The 21,800-nt window shown below is 45.2% G+C and overlaps 1 protein-coding gene across 3 annotated transcripts in view; it reads left to right on the top strand.

The window, feature by feature from the left end:
* Window positions 1–21,800, top strand: part of VPS13C (vacuolar protein sorting 13 homolog C) — a 950,377-nt gene that overhangs the window by 648,467 nt on the left and 280,110 nt on the right. For all 3 annotated transcript variants that reach the window (XM_063926503.1, XM_063926502.1, XM_063926504.1), the window contains 6 exons: window positions 11,280–11,372; window positions 13,930–14,295; window positions 15,116–15,205; window positions 15,959–16,114; window positions 16,206–16,470; window positions 16,558–16,718. In XM_063926503.1, the coding sequence (XP_063782573.1) occupies window positions 11,280–11,372; window positions 13,930–14,295; window positions 15,116–15,205; window positions 15,959–16,114; window positions 16,206–16,470; window positions 16,558–16,718 (1,131 nt within the window). The remainder of the gene's footprint in view (window positions 1–11,279; window positions 11,373–13,929; window positions 14,296–15,115; window positions 15,206–15,958; window positions 16,115–16,205; window positions 16,471–16,557; window positions 16,719–21,800) is intronic.

The following is a 21,800-nucleotide window of genomic DNA, read 5'->3' as shown; positions in this document are numbered from 1 at the left end:
CCTGCCGCATGACGGGGCGGACCTCCTCCTGGGGTATCCCAGGGTGCGGGGCCGACTTCTAGGGTTTACCCAGAAATGGTTGAGGACTACTTCCGAGGCCTGGGTACGGGAAGTCGTCACTCGAGGTTACGCCGTATCTTTCAAAAAAATCTTCCCTGGTCCCTGCTCAGAGTATAGTGCACCTGGGGGCGTTGTTGGACACTCACAACCAGCGGTTGTTCTTGTCTCAGGAGAAAGTCCTGAAGCTTCAGGGCAGGATTCGATGCTTCCTATCTCGTCCGCAAGTGTCGATACATTCTGCAATGCAAGTTCTAGGTCTCAGTGTCGGCTTTCGACATGGTGGAGTACGCTCAATTCCATTCCCGCCCTCTGCAGAAGCTGATTCTTGCCAAGTGGGACGACCTGCCTCACAGGATCAGGTCTCAAATGATCTCCTTGTCTCCGGAGGTCCTTCTGTCTCTGAGCTGGCGGCTTCAGGACCAAAGATTGAGCGGGGGTCGTCCCTTATGGATCTCCAACTGGGTCCTTCTGACGACGGATGCCAGTCTGAGAGGTTGGGGCAACACTCCCTTCAGGGTCGGTGGACCAAGGAGGAGTCTCTCCTCCCGATAAACATTCTGGAATTGCGGGCGGTGTTCAACTCATTTAACTTGGCCCAGCATTTAATACAGAACAGACCTGTTCAAGTACAGTCGGACAACGCCACAACGGTGGCTTACATCAATCATCAAGGCGGCACTCGAAGCCGCATGGCAATTAGGGAAGTATCAAGGATCCTTCAGTGGGCAGAACGCCATCTACCAGCCATATCGGCAGTATTCATTCCGGGGGTCCTAAACTGGGAAGCGGACTTTCTCAGTCGTCAGGACGTACACGCCGGAGAGTGGAGCCTCCATCCAGAAGTGTTCAACTCCTCATGGACAGGTGGGGCCTTCCAGATGTGGACCTGACGGCGTCTCGACACAATCGCAAGGTTCCGGTCTTCGGAGCAAGGACAAGGGATCCTCTAGCAGCGTTCGTGGACGCACTGGCAATTCCATGGAACTTTCAGCTGACATACGTGTTCCCTCCAGTGTCACTCCTGCCCAGAGTAATAAGGAAGTTCAAGCAAGAAGGAGGATTCCTACTTCTGATCGCTCCCGCGTGGCCCAGACGGCATTGGTTCTCAGACCTTCAGGGTCTCTTGATAGAGCGTCCCCTTCTACTTCCACAGCGCCCAGATCTCCTCGTTCAGGGCCCCTGTGTATATCAGGATTTAGCCAGGTTGGCTTTGACGGCGTGGCTCTTGAAGCTTCCGTCTTGAGGGCCAAAGGATTTTCTGAGGCGGTTATTCAAACCATGTTGAAGCCCCGGAAGCCGGCTTCTGCTTGGATTTACCATAGGGTCTGGAATTCTTTCTTTGCTTGGTGCGCCACTAATAATCATGATGCTTACAAGTTTAGTACGGCCAAACTTTTGGCTTTTCTACAACAAGGCCTGAACTTGGGCATTCGTCTGGCCTCCACCAAGGTTCATATTTCTGCCTTGTCGGTTTGGTTCCAGAGAAAAATTGCGACGTTACCTGATGTACATACGTTCACTCAGGGTGTGTTGCGGATTCAACCTCCTATGTCCTGCCTGTGGCCCCTTGGGACTTGTCGGTGGTTTTGGAGGTGTTGCAAGGGACTCCGTTTGAGCCTCTTGAATCTGCAGACATTAAGTGGCTTTCTCTTAAGGTGTTGTTTCTGCTTGCTATTGCCTCTGCTAGACGGGTGTCGGATTTGGGTGCCTTATCTTGTAGGTCACCATATCTGATTTTTCATCGTGATCTGGCGGTACTTAGAACACGTCCCGAGTATTTACCTAAGGTGGTGTCTTCTTTCCACCTTAATCAGGAGATTGTGGTTCCGGCGTTTGCCTCTCCTGAATTGTCTTCCAAAGAGCGGTCTTTGGATGTGGTATAGGCTGTCCGTATCTACGTGAAGAGAACTGCTTCCATCAGGAAGTCAGATTCTCTCTTTGTTCTGTTTGGTTTTCACAAACGTGGCTGGCCTGCTCACAAGCTGACCCTAGCCAGATGGATTAGAATGGTGATTGCACATGCTCATGTACAGGCTGGCCTTCCAGCTCCCGCTACCATAAAGGCCCATTCTACTCGGTCTGTTGGACCTTCTTGGGCGGCCCGCCGTGGTGCGACCCTTGAACAATTGTGCAAGGCGACTACGTGGTCCTCAGTGAACACGTTCATAGGGTTCTATGCCTTCGATACTACTCCCTCCCAGGATGCTTCCTTTGGATGCCGGGTTCTTGTGCCCGCTACGGTGCGTCCCCTCCCATAAGGAATTGCTTTAGGATATCCCCGATGTTATTCCCTGTGGAGCCCAGTGTACCCCGCAGCAAAAAATGAGATTTATGGTAAGAACTTACCGTTGTTAAATCTCTTTCTGTGAGGTACACTGGGCTCCACAGGGTGCCCACCTTCACGCACTTAGGTTCTTTGGGTTGGTATGACATTAGCCGCTGACACCCTCTCCTGTCGTGAGTGTGTGGTGTATGTGGCTACTAATGATTGTCGTCTCTTTTACCTGCTACTGCATTGGACTGGTTAACAAAAACTGAGCTCCTGTGCACGGAGGCGGGGTTATAGAGGAGGCGGCGCTATGCATCTTGGGAACAGTCAAAGCTTTGAGCCTGTTGGTGCCTCAGATCAAGATCCTACTCTACACCCTGATGTACTTTCCTGTGGAGCCCAGTGTACCTCGCAGAAGGAGATTTAACAACGGTAAGTTCTTATCATAAATCTAGTTTTTGGATATATTTTTTAGATGCATGTAACATGATTTTGAGACAGATTGAATGTGGGGAACAAAGGACAGATCCAGTGTCAAGGATGACACCTAGGCAGCGAGCTTGTGTGGTAGGGTTGATTGTCAAGTTTTCAACAGTGATAGAGATATCAGGTTGGTACCTACTATTGGCTGGAGGGAATCTAATTAACTTTGTTTTGGAAATATTAAGTTTGAGGTGGCGAGATGTCATTCAAGATGAAATAGCAGAAAGGCATTCAGAAACACGGCACAGTACAGTTAGGGACAAATCAGGGGAGGATAGGTAGATTTGAGTATCATCTGCATACAGATGATACTGAAATCCAAAAGAGCTGATTAGTTTACCAAGAGATGAGGTATAGATAGAGAAAAACAGAGGACCTAAGACTGAGCCTTGCGGTACTCCAACTGAAAGAGGTAGCGAAGAGGAGGTAGATTCAGAGAAGTGAACACTGAAGGAGCGATTAGATAAGTAGGATAGGAACCAAGAAAGGGCTGTGTCTTTAAGACCTAGGGATTGTAGTTTTTGTATGAGAAGAGAGTGGTCAACAGTGTCAAATGCAGCCGATAGATCTAGAAGAATAAGTAGTGAGTAGTGGCCTTTAGACTTTGTAGTGACCAAATGATTAATCACTTTAGTCTGTGCTGTCTCTGTGGAGTGTTGGGAACGAAATCCCTACTGAAATGGGTCCAATAAGTTGTGTGAGTTAAGAAAGTGTGCGAGTCGAGTGTAGGCAAGTCTCTGAAGTAGCTTAGCGAGACAAGGGAGCTGAGAGATAGGGCGGTAGTTTGAGAGAGAGTTAGGGTCAGAATTTTGTTTTTCAAAATGGGAGTAATCACTACATGCTTGAACAGTGAAGGAAAAATACCAGTAGAGAGAGAGATTACAGATGTTAGTTAAGGTAGGGATGAGCACCGGAGACAGAGCTTTACTTATTTGTGAGGGTAAAGGATCAAGAGGAGAGGTAGTAGAGAAGCAGGATGAGAAGAGTGATGATACTTCATCTTCATTTGTGGGATCAAATGAAGAGAGAGTGCCAGAGGGTTCAGGTAAAGAACTGAGCAGGTCACTGGCTGACGAAGAGCATACCATTTCATCTCATCTCGGAACTTATCAATCTTCTTCTTGAAGTAGGAAGCAAGATCTTGTGCCTTTGATAGTGGCTGGTTGGGTAGGTGAGGGAGGATTCAGAAGTGATATAAATGTATTAAAGAGTCGTTTGGGGTTAGAGGCTTGAGCAGAGATAAGAGTTTGGAAATATGTTTGTTTGGTAGTGTCCAGGGCATTTCTATAAGAATGGTAGACAGTCTTATATGTGAGGAAGTCACTTGAAATACGAGATTTACTCCACTGACATTCAAGTTTACATGCAAGTTTTTCTAGATATCTTATTATTTAGAGTGCCATGGTTGACATCTAGGCCTACGTGAAGTGTGATGGGTAGCTGGAGCCACTTCATCAAGGGCTAGTTCTAGAGTCTGGTTCAGGTGTGATACAGCAATCTCAGGAGAGTTGAATGCAGAAATAGATGAAAGCAGTTGTCGGAGTGAGGTGGAAAGTTCTTGAATATTAATTGGGTTTATATTTCTGCGGGTTTGAGGAGGCTTGGAGAACTTCAGCAACACAGAGTTTGAATTAATGGAGGAGAGCATGCAGTTGATAAGGTTTTGATCTGAGAGGGGGAAAGGAGTGTTAGTGAGTTCAGATACGGAGCATAGTCTAGTGAATACTAGATCAAGGCAGCGGCCCTCCTGATGAGTAGGAGTCAGTCCATTGGGAGAGGTAGAGAGAGTAGTTTGGAGGCGTATTGATTTTGGACAATCAGTAGCAATATTGAAATCACCCATGATGATGGTGGAAATGTAAGAGAATTGGAAGTGAGGTAGCCAGGCCTAAAAATCTTCCATAAATTGTTTGGGATGCCCAGGTGGACGATAGATAGCTGCAACACGCAGAGAGAAAGAAAAGTAAACCTTGATGGAATGTACTTCAGATGATGTAAATGTGAGTGATGGAACCTGTGGTAGAACAGTGTAAGTGAATGATTGGGAAAGTAATAGTCCAACTCCTCCTCCTTTATGGTTACCAGGCCTGGAGGTGTGTGTAAAGTGGAGACCACCATGTGCCAGTGCTGCAGGGGAAGGCTGTGTCTGATTGTGTGAGCCAGGTTTCTGTTATAGACAGCAGATTGAAGTTGTTAGATATGAAGCGGTCGTGGAAGGATGTTAATTTCTCTAACGTCCTAAGTGGATGCTGGGACTCCGTAAGGACCATGGGGAATAGCGGCTCCGCAGGAGACAGGGCACAAAATAAAAGCTTGAGATATCAGGTGGTGTGCACTGGCTCCTCCCCCTATGACCCTCCTCCAAGCCAGTTAGATTTTTGTGCCCGGCCGAGAAGGGTGCAAACTAGGTAGCTCTCCAGAGCTGCTTAGAATAAAAGTTTAGTTAGGTTTTTTTTTTTTTTTTCAGTGAGTCCTGCTGGCAACAGGCTCACTGCATCGTGGGACTAAGGGGAGAAGAAGCGAACTCACCTGAGTGCAGAGTGGATTGGGCTTCTTAGGCTACTGGACGTTAGCTCCAGAGGGACGATCACAGGTTCAGCCTGGATGGGTCACCGGAGCCGCGCCGCCGTCCCCCTTACAGAGCCAGAAGAGACGAAGGTCCGGTGAAAGCGGCGGCAGAAGACATCCTGTCTTCAAGACTAAGGTAACGCACAGCACCGCAGCTGTGCGCCATTGCTCTCAGCACACTTCACACTCCGGTCACTGAGGGTGCAGGGCGCTGGGGGGGAGCGCCCTGAGACGCAATATAACACACATATACCTTAGCTGGCAAAAGGAATACATCACATATAGCTCCAGGGCTATATGGATGTATTTTTTCCCCTGCCATTTTACACAAAAAAGCGGGAGTTAAGGACGTCGTGAAGGGGCGGGGCCTATCTCCTCAGCACACTGGCGCCATTATTCCCTCACAGCTCCGCTGGAAGGACGGCTCCCTGATTCTCCCCTGCAGTACTGCATCTGATTCAGGGTAAAAAAGAGAAGGGGGGGCATTTTGGCAGCAAATAACTAGATTAACAGCAGCTATAAGGGATTAACACTTATATAAGGTTATCCCTGTATATATATAGCGCTGGGTGTGTGCTGGCAGACTCTCACTCTGTCTCTCCAAAGGGCTAAGTAGGGTCCTGTCCTCTATCAGAGCATTCCCGGTGTGTGTGCTGTGTGTCGGTACGCGTGTGTCGACATGTATGAGGAGGAAAATGAGGTGGAGGCGGAGCAGTTGCCTGTGTTAGTGATGTCACCCCCTAGGGAGTCGACACCTGACTGGATGATTGTGTTTAAGCAATTAAGTGATAATGTCAGCAATTTACAATAAACTGTTGACGACATGAGAAAGCCGGCAAATCAATTAGTGCCTGTTCAGGCGTCTCAGACACCCTCAGGGGCCCTAAAACGGCCGCTACCTCAGTGGGTCGACACGGATACAGATACAGATACTGAATCTAGTGTCGACGGTGACGAGACAAACGTAATGTCCAGTAGGGCCACACGTTACATGATCACGGCAATGAAAGAGGCATTGAACCTTTCTGACACTACAAATACCTCAAAGGCGGGTATTATGTGGGGTGTGAAAAAACTGCCAATAGTTTTTCCTGAGTCTGAGGAAATAAATGAGGTGTGTGATAAAGCGTGGGTTTCCCCCGATAAAAAACAGCTAATTTCTAATAAGTTATTAGCACTATACCCTTTCCCGCCAGAGGTTAGGGCACGGTGGGAAACACCCCCTAGGGTAGATAAGGCGCTCACACGTTTATCTAAACAAGTAGCGTTACCGTCCCCTGATACGGCCACCCTCAAAGAACCAGCTGATAGGAGGCTGGAAAATATCCTGAAAAGTATATACACACATACTGGTGTTATACTGCGACCAGCAATCGCATCAGCCTGGATGTGCAGTGCTGGAGTCGCATGGGCGGATTCCCTGACTGAGAATATTGATACCCTGGATAGGGACAATATTCTGTTAACTATAGAACATTTAAAGGATGCATTGCTATATATGCGTGATGCGCAGAGGGATATTTGTACCCTGGCATCAAGAGTAAGCGCAATGTCCATCTCTGCCAGAAGAGCATTATGGACCAGACAGTGGTCAGGGGACGCAGATTCCAAACGGCACATGGAAGTATTGCCGTATAAGGGGGAGGAGTTATTTGGGGCTGGTCTAACAGACCTGGTGGCCACGGCAACGGCTGGAAAATCCACCTTTTTACCCCAGGTTACTTCACATCAACAGAAAAAGACACAGTCTTTTCAAACTCAGTCCTTTCGTTCCCATAAGTACAAGCGAGCAAAAGGTCACTCTTTTCTGCCCAAGGGCAGAGGAAGAGGAAAAAGGCAGCACCATGCAGCCGCTTCCCAGGAGCAGAAGCCCTCCCCTGCTTCTGCCAAGTCTTCAGCATGACGCTGGGGCTTTACAAGCAGACTCAGACACGGTGGGGGCCCGTCTCAAGAATTTCAACGCGCAGTGGGCTCACTCGCAAGTGGATCCCTGGATTCTACAGGTAGTATCACAGGGGTACAAACTGGAATTCGAGGCGTTTCCTCCTCATCGGTTCCTGAAGTCTGCTTTACCAAAGTCTCCCTCCGACAGGGAGGCAGTTCTGGAAGCCATTCACAAGCTGTACTCCCAGCAGGTGATAATCAAGGTACCCCTCTTACAACAGGGGAAGGGGTATTATTCCACACTATTTGTGGTACCGAAGCCGGACGGCTCGGTGAGACCAATATTAAATCTAAAATCTTTGAACACTTACATAAAAAGGTTCAAATTCAAGATGGAGTCACTCAGAGCGGTGATAGCGAACCTGGAAGAGGGGGACTATATGGTGTCGCTGGACATCAAGGATGCTTATCTCCACGTCCCAATATATCCTTCTCACCAAGGGTACCTCAGGTTTGTAGTACAAAACTGTCATTATCAGTTTCAGACGCTGCCGTTTGGATTGTCCACGGCGCCTCGGGTCTTTACCAAGGTAATGGCCGAAATGATGATTCTTCTACGAAGAAAAGGCATCTTAATTATCCCTTACTTGGACGATCTCCTGATAAGGGCAAGAACCAAGGAACAGTTAGAAGTCGGAGTGGCACTATCTCAGGTAGTGCTAAGTCAGCACGGATGGATTCTAAATATTCCAAAATCGCAGCTGATTCCAACGACACGTCTACTGTTCTTAGGAATGATTCTGGACACAGTCCAGAAGAAGGTGTTTCTCCCGGAGGAGAAGGCCAGGGAGTTATCCGAGCTAGTCAGGAACCTCCTAAAACCAGGACAGGTCTCAGTGCATCAGTGCACAAGGGTCCTGGGAAAAATGGTGGCTTCTTACGAAGCGATTCCATTCGGAAGATTCCATGCAAGAACTTTTCAGTGGGATCTACTGGGAAAATGGTCCGGATCGCATCTTCAGATGCATCAACGGATAACCCTGTCGCCAAGGACAAGGGTGTCTCTCCTGTGGTGGCTTCAGAGGGCTCATGTACTAGAGGGCCGCAGATTTGGCATTCAGGATTGGATCCTGGTAACCACGGATGCCAGCCTGAGAGGCTGGGGAGCAGTCACACAGGGAAGGAATTTCCAGGGCTTGTGGTCAAGCATGGAAACATCTCTTCATATAAACATTCTAGAACTAAGGGCCATTTACAATGCCTTAATTCAAGCAAAACCTCTGCTTCAGGGTCAGGCGGTGTTGATCCAGTCGGACAACATCACGTCAGTCGCCCACATAAACAGACAGGGCGGCACGAGAAGCAGGAGGGCAATGGCAGAAACTGCAAGGATTCTTCGCTGGGCGGAAAATCATGTGATAGCACTGTCAGCAGTGTTCATTCCGGGAGTGGACAACTGGGAAGCAGACTTCCTCAGCAGACACGACCTTCACCCGGGAGAGTGGGGACTTCACCCAGAAGTCTTCCACCAAATTGTAAACCGTTGGGAAAGACCAAAGGTGGACATGATGGCGTCACGTCTAAACAAAAAACTGGACAGATATTGCGCCAGGTCAAGGGACCCTCAGGCAATAGCAGTGGACGCTCTGGTAACGCCGTGGGTGTACCAATCAGTGTATGTATTCCCTCCTCTGCCCCTCATACCGAAAGTATTGAGAATCATAAGAAGGAGAGGAGTAAGAACTATACTCGTGGTTCCGGATTGGCCAAGAAGGTCTTGGTACCCGGAACTTCAAGAGATGCTCACGGACGAACCGTGGCCTCTACCTCTAAGACAGGACCTGCTACTGCAGGGGCCTTGTCTGTTCCAAGACTTACCGCGGCTGCGTTTGACGGCATGGCGGTTGAACGCCGGATCCTGAAGGACAAGGGCATTCCAGAAGAAGTCATCCCTACTCTGGTAAAAGCCAGAAAGGAAGTAACCGCAAAACATTATCACCGCATTTGGCGTAAATATGTTGCGTGGTGTGAGGCCAAGAAGGCCCCTATACAGGAATTTCAACTGGGTCGTTTCTTGCATTTCCTGCAAACAGGACTGTCTATGGGCCTAAAATTAGGGTCCATTAAGGTTCAAATTTCGGCCCTGTCGATATTCTTCCAGAAAGAACTGGCTTCAGTACCTGAGGTTCAGACATTTGTGAAAGGGGTGCTGCACATACAGCCTCCTTTTGTGCCTCCAGTGGCACCTTGGGATCTCAATGTTGTTTTGAGATTTCTAAAATCACACTGGTTTGAACCATTGTCTACGGTAGATTTAAAATATCTCACGTGGAAGGTGTCGATGCTGTTGGCCTTGGCTTCAGCTAGGCGTGTGTCAGAATTGGCGGCTTTATCATGTAAAAGCCCTTACCTAAATTTTCATTCTGACAGGGCGGAATTGAGGACTCGTCCTCAATTTCTACCTAAGGTGGTTTCTGCATTTCACATGAACCAACCTATTGTGGTACCTGCGGCTACTAGGGACTTAGAGGACTCTAAGTTGCTGGACGTTGTCAGGGCCTTGAAAATATATGTTTCCAGGACGGCTGGAGTCAGGAAAACTGACTCGCTGTTTATCCTGTATGCACCCAACAAGCTGGGTGCTCCTGCTTCAAAGCAGACGATTGCTCGTTGGATTTGTAGTACAATTCAGCTTGCACATTCCGTGGCAGGATTGCCACAGCCAAAATCAGTAAAAGCCCATTCCACAAAGAAAGTGGGCTCATCTTGGGCGGCTGCCCGAGGGGTCTCGGCTTTACAACTTTGCCGAGCAGCTACTTGGTCAGGGGCAAACACGTTTGCTAAATTCTACAAATTTGATACCCTGGCTGAGGAGGACCTGGAGTTCTCTCATTCGGTGCTGCAGAGTCATCCGCACTCTCCCGCCCGTTTGGGAGCTTTGGTATAATCCCCATGGTCCTTACGGAGTCCCAGCATCCACTTAGGACGTTAGAGAAAATAAGATTTTACTTACCGATAAATCTATTTCTCGTAGTCCGTAGTGGATGCTGGGCGCCCATCCCTAGTGCGGATTGTCTGCAATACTTGTATATAGTTATTGTTACAAAAAATTCGGGTTATTATTGTTGAGCCATCCTTTCAGAGGCTCCTTTAAATTTATCATACTGTTAACTGGGTTCAGATCACGAGTTGTACGGTGTGATTGGTGTGGCTGGTATGAGTCTTACCCGGGATTCAATATCCTTCCTTATTATGTACGCTCGTCCGGGCACAGTATCCTAACTGGCTTGGAGGAGGGTCATAGGGGGAGGAGCCAGTGCACACCACCTGATATCTCAAGCTTTTATTTTGTGCCCTGTCTCCTGCGGAGCCGCTATTCCCCATGGTCCTTACGGAGTCCCAGCATCCACTACGGACTACGAGAAATAGATTTATCGGTAAGTAAAATCTTATTTTGTTACAAACAGAGCGTGCATTCCATAAGGCACATTTTAGTGATCTGTAGGGTGATTGAAGACATGTGATGTTTATGAGGTTAGCTGGATTTCTATGTTGATGTGAATCAGGTGAACATGAGCGATGCAAGTGGTTGGGTCCTGGATTTGGTGAAATGTCAGCAGCTGTCAGAAGCAGAAGAGAGAGATAAATGTGGGTGTCAGAGGTTTGTGAAAGTTTTTTATGGTGAGAGGTTGTAGATGTTATTGTCAATGAATATATGGAAGTAAATAGCTCATGAGTGTTAATAAAAGGAGAGTGAATAATTGAGGGACAACATGTACAGAGGGGTGAGTTGCTGGGAAGACTGAATGATGTAATGGCCTTTATGAATATTCCATGAAGAGCAATGCAGAAAATCAATTTGTGGTACATAGTTCGTTTGAGAGTAAACCAAAGTTATCTAGGCTTAGTTTCTTACAACTGACATTAGTTAATGTTTGTAATACCCCAAATAGAATATCCTCCTGGTACAATCTCTTCTCCAATCATAGTATCTCAAAACTTCATTGTCAAATAGGTATTGCAGCCCTGCTCACTGCACTTGGAAAGCACAACAGATGTAATGGGTAACCAGAATGCCAGCCTTGTTGTGGAAGAAATCATTATTAAGGTAAGCTTAATATTGTATTTGTATAATCCGTCTTCCCTTAACATACCAACAATGTTACAGTAAGACTGTACTTGTGCGATACAGATGTAGGCTATGGACTCATTGTGCTCTTGATTTTATTAGAATTTGGTACAGTTTAATACAGTTGGAAAAAAGTAATGTGAAGTTAATTGTATCTTAAATATAGATGATAAATTGTTTAATTGCATCATAAGTTAGAGTGGAGAATAACAGTAAGACTGCGGCTTGCACCATCAAATATGATTCATGCGAAAAGGGACAACTTATGGGTAAGAAAAGGCAAGCATTCAAAAAATACAAATCTGACGGGAATGCGGAATCATTGAAGCACTATAAGGACTGCAACAAAATATGCAAAAAAGAAATAAGAGCGGCTAAAGTAGAAACTGAAAAACTAGTAGCAAAGGAAAGCAAAGCAAATCCCAAAAAGTTCTTTAAATACATTAATAGCAAGAGATTAAAAAAGGAGAGTATGGGCCCTTTAAAAGACAAGTTGGGAGTCTTAATCAAAAATGATAATGACATAGCGGACACACTAAATTAGTTTTTTTTCAACAGTATTTACTAGAGAGGACCCAATTCAGGGACTAACACACAATCTCAATAATGAGAATATCCCACTGATAGGTACTTATTTAAGTGAGGAGGTAGTCTGTGACCGATTAAAACATTTAAAGATTAATAATTCACCGGGTCCCAATGGAATTCACCCAAGGTTTCTAATGGAGCTTCACTCTGAACTTGCAAAACCGCTATTTTTGATCTTTAAGGATTCAGTTATATCATGTATGGTTCCCAATGACTGGCGTATAGCGGAAGTAGTGCCTATGTTCAAAAAGGGAAGTAAAGCTGAACCGTGTAATTATATACCAGTTAGTCTTACATCTATAGTGGGGAAAGTATTAGAAGGTATTCTAAGGGATAGTATTCAAAAGTTCCTTGAAGACAATAAAGTCATTAAAAGGAATCAACATGGATTTGTGAAGGACAGATCCTGTCAAACCAACTTACTTGGCTTTTATAAAACAGTAAGTGCAAACCTCGATCAGGGTAAAGAGGTGGATGTAATCTCTTTAGACCTTGCTAAAGCTTTTGACACAGTACCACACATGCGTCTTATCTACAAGCTACGTGAAATAGGGCTAGGAAGCACAATATGCACTTGGGTTAAAAATTGGTTAGATTATAGGGGGCAGCGCGTTGTGGTCAATGGTTCTTTTTCAAATTGGACTGAAGTGTTAAGTGGTGTGCCACAAGGCTCGGTATTAGGACCGCTATTGTTCAACATTTTCATTAACGACCTAACAGAAGGTCTAGAGAGCATGGTGTAAATTTTTGTAGATTATACCAAATTGTGTAAGGCTATTAATACGGAAGAGGATACTGAGTCTCTTCAGAACTACTTATTTAAATTAGAAGAATGGGCAGCCAAATGGAGAATGCGCTTCAATACAGACAAGTGTAAGGTAATGCACTGTGGTATCAAGAACAAAAATAACACCTACATACTGAATGGGGTAAAATTAGGGGATATTGTACTGGAGAAGGACTTAGGTGTTCTCATAAAAAGCAAACTAAGCAGCAGTACCCAAAGTAGGATTGCAGCAAAGAAGTCTAATAAGATACTAGCATGCATAAAACGAGGAATTGATGCAAGGGACGAGGATGTTATACTCCCATTATATAAATCACTAGTAAGGCCACACCTTGAATACTGTGTACAATTCTGGGCACCATACTACAAAAAGTATATCCTGGAGCTAGAAAAGGTTCAGAGGCGGGCGACCAAACTAATTAAGGGCATTGAGACGCTGGAATACGAGGAAAGGCTTGCAAGACTAGGCATGTTTACACTGGAAAAGAGGAGACTAAGAGGGGACATGATCAACATCTACAAATATATAAGAGGACAATACACACAGCTTGCGCGGGACCTGTTTTTGGTTAGATCAACACAGAGTACTCGTGGACACTCGCTCAGGTTAGAGGAGAGGAGATTCCGCACAATACGGCGTAAAGGCTTTTTCACGGTAAGGACAATACGTGTTTGTAATTCCCTGCCAGAGGGAGTTGTAATGGTCAACACCTTTAAGAATGGGTTAGATAAATTCCTAATGGATAAGGATATCCAGGTTTATGGTGCATAGTCGCGCACTATAGTTACTATAAAAAGAGGGATAAAACACGACGGCTGACATCAGCATCAGCCAAAATTTTAGACCATTAATCCTGCATAGGAGACCACAAATAGGTTGAAGTCGCTGGACAATCGACTTTTTTCAAACTTAGATACTATGTTACTATGTAACTTTACCATTATTGTTTTTTAATATACTATATACTAATATTTACTTTTTAATAGATTAAAACTGTTCATTTTAGAACAGTCTAGTTTTCCTAGGTGATTTGCAATAATTTGTACTCGTTCTCCACAATTTTGTTATTTTGTTTTCGTGTTTTTCATCCTGACATAACCTGAATCCTGTGTTTTAATGTAGCTATTGAAGTATAATTATTAATCTGCTGCTTTCCACAGATCTCACCCATCATTTTAAATACTGTGCTGACAATCATGGCTGCACTGAAGCCAAAACCCAAGGAAGACGAAGCTAAAGAAAATCTGGTTGAGCACAGAAACATTTGGGACTTAAAAAGCATGGACAGCTGCAATAATTGGTTCCTTGGAGTGGACACTGCTCAGGAGGCTACAGAATGTTTTCATGATCCAGTTTGCCCTCAGAAGGTGGAAAACTTTAATCTAGAAGTGAAGACTGTGCAAGTGACTCTCGAGTGTGGGCTTGGTCATCACACCGTACCACTGCTCTTGGTGGAATCTACTTTAATAGGTTCTGTAAAAAACTGGACATCACTCATGAATGTGACTGCTGACACCACATTGGAGGTAACTTGATGAGGATTTGAGTCATTGTGTGGATAGGATGAGACCATGTGCAACATGTTTTAAGTACCATTTTTCTATTTATTTTTCTCTAGCATATTAGTGACTTTATTAAATACACCCCAGTAAAGTACTTACCATCTACTTTGTTGAAAACCCCAGCTCATAGGTGTTGTGAAATAAAAAAATAAAAAAAGATTCTTGATTAAGTGGCAGTATATGTGGCGTATATCTCATATTATCACCATGGGTAATTAAAGCAGCAGCACTAAATATTAGATGGTGTTAAAGTTCAGGAAGCAGGAAGTCTATCATCATGTAGTTCTTTGTTGTCTTTTAATATATATTTTTTTTTATGTTTAATACAGAAAATGTCACTAATGAGTTAATGAACATTAACAGAAGAAATGTTTTTTTAAAGAAATCTAAAGGAGAATTTTTTCGTTGAATCAATATTTAGTCCGATATTCAATTAGATGTGGCTAAGTGAGCCCCCAGGCATATTTAGTTGTCCCTTATGCCGGCAGTTTATCAGAGATTATGTTTTGTGTGCATCACACATGCAAAACAAACTCGCCCATTAACCAGCACTATAAGACCCGTTTTGTCATAAAAACACATAGGTCCGGGAACTTATCCCAGATCCTATGTGTTTTTGAACGAAAATGGGGTGTACTTATATGACCCTGAAGCTAAACAACGTACATAAAATTGTGATAATATTGTGGTTTTTTTGTGTAAAAATATTTATTGTAGACAAATTAAATACCCCTCATAGATTTCATTTATTTTAAACTAATTTCAATTAATCTTTTTTTCACAGGTACACTACTATAATGAAATTTACGCTGTGTGGGAACCTCTTATTGAGCGAGTGGACAATGGAAAGAGACGCTGGAACTTGAAACTTGAGGTTAGTGATTTTTTTTCTTTTTGTAACAATGACCTGTATTTGGGAAAGGTTGGTAATTCCCTCCAGTGCTGTTTAACTCTGGTAGACCTGTCTAACTAATTCTTTTGTTTTTTTTACATGTATTTTAGTACTTTTTGTTTTCCTAATATTAGCCATTTGCTAATCTTTGCTCAGATTAAAACTTTGCTATAAGGTCATTGGTACAGCTTCATCTAGAATTCTGTTTTCAGATCTGGAGACCTTATCTCCACAACGATATTGATACATTAGAGACTGTACAAAGAAGGGCAACTAAACTTATCGCACTTACCTGGAAATACTAAAAGATCTTAACATGTCTAGTTTGGAGCAGAGAAGGGAAATGGAGGACGTGATAGAAACTTTCATGTATCAAGGGTTTTAACAAAGTCCAGGAGGGAAACATTCTTCAAAGGAAGAGAAGTATTAGCACAACGACATGCTCTGAGACTGGAGGGAGGGAGGTTCAGGGGAAATTTGAGGAAAAATTACTTGACAAAAAAGGTAGTGGACAAATGGAATAGCCTCCCATCAGAAGTGGTAGATGCTAATACAGTAGAGAAATTGAAACATGCATAGTATAGACATAAGGATCTCCTTACAAAGAAATAAGGATCAAATAGGGTTTGTGATAACAATATGGTTAACAAAGGGGCAGACTAGATGAGCCAAGTGATTCTTATCTGCCATCAAATTCTATGTTTCTAAATTGTCTTATATGTCCTGTGTTTGAAGATGAAGAACAACCCAGTACAAGACAAAAGTCTTCTTCCAGGGGATGACTTTATAATTGTCCCCGAGCCCCAGTCTGCTATTAACATCATCTCTAAGGACACCATGAACATTACCATTTCTAAGTGCACTCTGAGAGTGTTCGGAAATCTGTCAAAGGTAAGAATAAATAGTTGTTTTATTGAGGATTGCTGATCTGGAGATACTGGTTCTTGGATGACTCCTTTGCAACTTGTTTTTGCTACCTTAGGCCTTCTCTGAAGGAACTGCTTCTACATTTGACTATTCTTTCAAGGACAAAGCCCCTTTAATCGTCATAAATGCACTGGGCGTTCCCTTTATACTACAGCATGGTCCAAATATGCGACAGTTTGGATCATCCGCACATGACAGTGTTCATGACGTGAGTCAAGGAGAGTCACTGGAGCTTGAATTTTGTACTGTGCAGCCTCTGCATCGGGGCAAATTGTCTGCACTGCATCGTCAGGAGAGCAGCCTTTTTACACTTGGCATAGGTATTATATTTGTTTTTTTCAGTGGAAAGACCCCTTTAAGTCCTTTTTTTTTTATTTCTTCATCATTTGTCTTTTGCTTTCTTTTAGTGCCACAAGGATACACAGAGGTGACAAACATTCCAGTTACTAAGCCAGCCAGACGCCTTTATAACGTACGGAGTCCACTACATGACAGTTGTGTTTCCATTGTTGTGCAGATTGATGCTAGTGAGGGGAACAAAGTTCTATCCATTAGATCCCCATTGCAGGTGAGTGACTGCTTCCCCTGTGATATAATGGCTCTTTTAAAATGACTCTTGCCCCTTTAATCTTTCCTGAGAACAACTAGAATTGAGTATATGTCATGTCTTTATTTTATTATTATTCATTAAGTCCTCTTTTGTTATTGTGCTTTACAAGTGTAGGAAACTGGAGTAAAACTGGATACACACTTTAAGATTATCTGTCCAATCTGACTGGTTGGAACGGAAATCTGGTACTGTATGGGAGCCAATGACAATTGACCACTAGCTCCCAAACACTGGAAAATGGAAAAAAAATGGACATTCAGACAAATTAGTTAACTCAGTTTGAGTTAACCAATTTTCTCTTACGTCCTAGAGGTTACTGTGATCCACATTAGTAGCATGGGGTATAGATGGGTCCACTAGGAGCCATGGACACTTTAAGAAATTGATAGTGTGGGCTGGCTCCTCCCTCTATACCCCTCCTACCAGACTCAGTTTAGAAAAGGTGCCCAGAGGAGCCCATCATGCTTGGGAAGCTCCTGAAGAGTTTTCTGTATTTAATTCCTTTTTATTGTTTTCAGGCAGGTCTGGCTGGCACCAGACTGCCTGCTTCGTGGGACTTAGGGGGGGAAACGGCCCAACCTCCCTAGGGTTAATGGTCCCGTTCCCCGCTGACAGGACACTGAGATCCTGAGGGTCCTAATCACAAGTCCCACCATGGCGTACACACAGACCCGCAGCACGCCGCCACCCCTAACAGAGCCAGAAGTCAGAAGAGTGGGGAGTAGGTGGCCAGCTTCCTGGGTAGCGGGTCACCGGCTGTAATGGCGGCACAAGGGTAGCGCTGACATGCAGGCTGCACTCCAGGCTTCAGAGACACTGTAGTGACCACTGTGAGGGGCGAGCTGAAGCCACTACTAATACCCACACTGGCAGTGCACTACAGGGGTTTTAACCCACTGTTAAACAGAATAATTACCTCAGCCAGTATAAAAAAAATCGGGAAGACTGCACGCCATTAAGGGGGCGGGGCTTCACTCTGAGCGGATCCAGCAGCTCACCAGCACCATTTATCATCTGCAGCTATACACAGGCAGATTGACAGGGAAGCACAGCTCCTCCATAAGGACTCCAGAACACCTCAGCGGTGCTAGGGGGTCATAGCAGGGAGGGGAGCAATATTTCGTGTACTAAGCCCTATTAAGGGTACTTAATTTGCAACCCAGCTAAACTGGTTATTTAGCTATAGGGGTGCTGTGTAGCTGGCTTAATTATACTCTGTGTCTCCCTAGGAGGGCTCTGTGTGAGTTAACTGTGTTTTTAACCTATTTCCAGTGTGTGTGTGTGTGTGTGTTCTTTCACATTTACTATGTCTAAAGAGTATGTTTCTTGCACAGCAGAGTGTTTTTCTCAATCTCGGGGATCACTACCATGTACTTAGGATAGTACACATTCTCAGGCTAGTGGATCTGAACCAGTATTGTTAGATTCATTAAAAGGGAGGATTTCAAATATTTCAAATAAATTATCCCAAATGAGAAGGTGACGCAATACTTAAGGCAATCTGTTGATGACCTGATAAATAGAGATTCAGTGGTCATTCCAGCGTCTCAGACCCCTGCCATTTGTCCACAGAAGCGTACTCTGGCCCAAATCATGCAGGCTGATACCGATGATGATGTATCAGACCCAGAGGAGGGTGAAGCGGACTCGGTGGGGATGCAACTTTGTCACAGGGAATACAAGCCCTGATAGAAGCTATTAGAGAGGTCCTGCACATTCCTGATAAGGTGTCGAAAGACTAGGAGGAATATTATTTTAATGTAAAAAAGAAATCTTCAGCTACTCTAAGGAATTAAATTCCCTATTTGAAGCAACTTGGGTAAATCCTGACAAGAAGTTTTAGGTCCCAAAACGGTTACTTGCATCCTTTCCGTTTCCTCAGGATGATAGGAAAAATTGGGATAATCCATCGATAGTTGACGCATTGGTTTCTAGGCTGTCTCGTAAGATAGTTTTACCTGTTCCTGGGGCAGCTTCCTTGAAGGATGCTGCAGATCGCAGAATTGAGACCACTCTCAAATCGCTGTACACAGCTGCGGGGGTGGCCCAGCGACCCACTATAGCTTGTGCATGGATCTCTAGGGCCATTGCAAAGTGGTCAGGTAATCTAATTGACGGGTTAGATTCCTTATCCAGGGGGGAGATTATTTTACTCCTACAGCATATACAGGATTCTGCTAACTTGATGGTGGAGGCCATAAAGGAAATTGGTTTACTCAATGCATGCACCACTGCCACAGCAGTGTCAGCATGTAGGGGCTTGTGGCTACGCCAGTGGACTGCAGACTCCAGGAAAGGCGTGGAAAGTCTACCTTTCACAGGTGAAGCCTTTTTTTGAGATGACCTGGATACGTGGCTATCCAAGGCTACGGCGGGTAAGTCTACATACCTTACTTCCGCAGCTCCCCCGGCTAGAAAATCCTACACTGCTCCAACTCTGCAGTCCTTTTGGACAGTCAAGTTTAAAAACAAAACCAGAGGGTCTTCTACAGCCTTCAAAGGCAATAGAGGTAAACCCAAAAAAAACAGCAGCTGCAGGTTCACAGGAACAGAACCCCGGTTCTGCTTCCTCTAAGCCTTCAGCATGACGGTGGACCGCACTGCCTGGAAGACAGGCAGGTGGGAGCCCGTTTGAGATTTTTCAATCACATATGGGCAACGTCATGCCAGGATCCCTTGGTCAAAGATCTTATAGCCCAGGGCTACAGACTGGAGTTTAAGGAACTCCCACCTCACAGATTCTTCAAACCAGGCTTACCAGCTTCTCAAGAAGCAAGTATGACTTTACAGGAAGCAATTCAAAAACTGGAACAGTCTCCGGTCATTGTTCCAGTTCCACTTCAACGGCAAAACCAGGGTTATTATTCCAACCTGTTAGTAGTTCCGAAACCGGACGGTTCGGTGAGGCCCATTTTAAATCTCAAGTCATTGAACCCGTACTTACGGGTGTTCCAGATGGAGTCTCTGAGAGCGGTGGTCTCAGGTCTGGAAGAGGGGGAATTCTTGGTGTCTCTGGATATCAAGGATGCGTACCTTCTTATTCCGATTTGGCCGCCTCAGGCTTATCTATGGTTTGCCTTACAAGACTGTCACTACCAGTTCCAGGCCCTGCCATTTGGCCTCTCTATGGCACTGAGGGTGTTCACCAAGGTGATGGCAGAGATGATGTTTCTCCTCCGCAAGCAGCGAGTGAACATAATACCGTTCCTGGACGATCTGCTGATAAAAGCTCCATCCAGGGAGAAGTTGTTAGTCAACATTGCCCTCTCAACCTAACTACTCCAGGATCACAGGTGGATTCTGAACCTACCAAAATCTCATTGGAACCAACACGGAGGCTTCCGTTCCTGGGGATGATACTGCATATGGAGGCACAAGGGGTATTCCTTCCGTTGGAAAAAGCATTGGTGATCCAGTCAATGGTGCAGGATGTAATGAGATAAACCCGGATATCGGTGCATCCGCCTTCTGGGAAAGATGGTATCCGCTTTCAAGGCGCTGCAATATGGAAGGTTTCACACAAGGCCCTTCCAGCTGGATCTGTTGGACAAATGGTCTGGATCGCATCTTCACATGCACCAGAGGATCCGTCTGTCACCAAAAGCCAGGATCTCTCTTCTGTGGTGGCTTCAGACTTCTCACCTGACCGAGGGCCGAAGCTTCGGGATTCAAAATTGGATTCTGCTAACCACAGATGCAAGCCTCAGAGGTTGGGGAGCAGTCACCCAGGGGGAACAGTTCCAAGGAAAATGGTCAAGTCAGGAAGCCATTCTTCCAATCAATATTCTGGAACTAAGGGCCATATACAACGCCCTTCTACAGGCATCGCATCTTCAAGATCAAGCCATTCAGATTCATTTGGACAATGTGACGGCAGTAACGTACATAAACCGACAAGTCGTAACGAAGAGCAGGGCAGCAATGTCAGAAGTAACAAGGATTCTCCTCTGGGCAGAAAGACACGCTGTGGCGTTGTCCGCGATCTTCATTCCGGAAGTAGACAACTGGGACGCAGACTTCCTCAGCAGTCACGAACTCCACCCAGGAGAGTGGGGCCTTCACCCGGAGGTGTTTAGGTGCTTGACACGTCGGTGGGGAATGCCACAAATCATCATGATGGCCTCTTGTCTCAACAAGAAGCTCAAACGGTATTGTTCCAGGTCGAGGGACCCGCAAGCAGTGGCGGTGGACGCTCTGGTGACTCCATGGTGTACGTGTTTCCACCTCTTCCATTGATCCAAGAATTCAAAAAAGAATAAAAAGGGAAACGGTTCAAGCAATTCTTATTACTCCGGACTGGCCAAGAAGGGCCTGGTATGCGGATCTACTGGAGATGCTCCTAGAGGACCTGTGGCCTCTACCTCTTCGCGAGGACCTTCTCCAACAGGGGCTGATCGTCTATCAAGACTTTACCATGGCTACGTTTGAAGGCATGGAGGTTGAGTGTCAAATTCTTGTACTGAAAGGGATCCTGGATAGGGTTATTCCAACCCTGATCCAAGCCAGAAAGGGTGTAACGTCTAAACATAACCACCGTATTTGAAAAAAATATGTCTCTTGGTGTGAGTACAGGAAATTTCCTGCGGTGGAGTTTCAACTGGGACGTTTTCTCCTTTTTCTGCAGTCAGGCGTGGATGTGGGCCAACGTTTGGGCTCCATAAAAGTCCAGATTTTGGCCTTATCCATTTTCTTCCAGAAACAATTGGCTTCCCTCCCTGAGGTTCACACATTTTTGAAAGGGGTTCTGCACATCCAACCGCCCTTTGTGCCTCCTACGGCACCTTGGGATCTCAACGTGTTGTTGCAGTTCCTGCAATCGTAATGGTTTGAGCCTTTACAGGACGTTGACGTCAAGTTTCTTATGTGGATGGCAGTGACGCTGTTTGCCTTGGCTTCTGCGAGGCGTGTGTGGGAGCTGGGGGCATTGTCTCACAAAAGCCCCTATTTTATTTTTCATGAAGATATGGCTGAACTCCGAACTCGTCAGCAATTTCTTCCAAAGGTGGTGTTTGAGTTTCATATCAACCAACCTATTGTGGT

Source organism: Pseudophryne corroboree, chromosome 6, assembly GCF_028390025.1.
Source record: "Pseudophryne corroboree isolate aPseCor3 chromosome 6, aPseCor3.hap2, whole genome shotgun sequence".
NCBI classification, from domain to species: domain Eukaryota; kingdom Metazoa; phylum Chordata; class Amphibia; order Anura; family Myobatrachidae; genus Pseudophryne; species Pseudophryne corroboree.
Note: the sequence above shows the minus strand (reverse complement) of the source record. Positions and strands in the feature narration are given on the sequence as shown.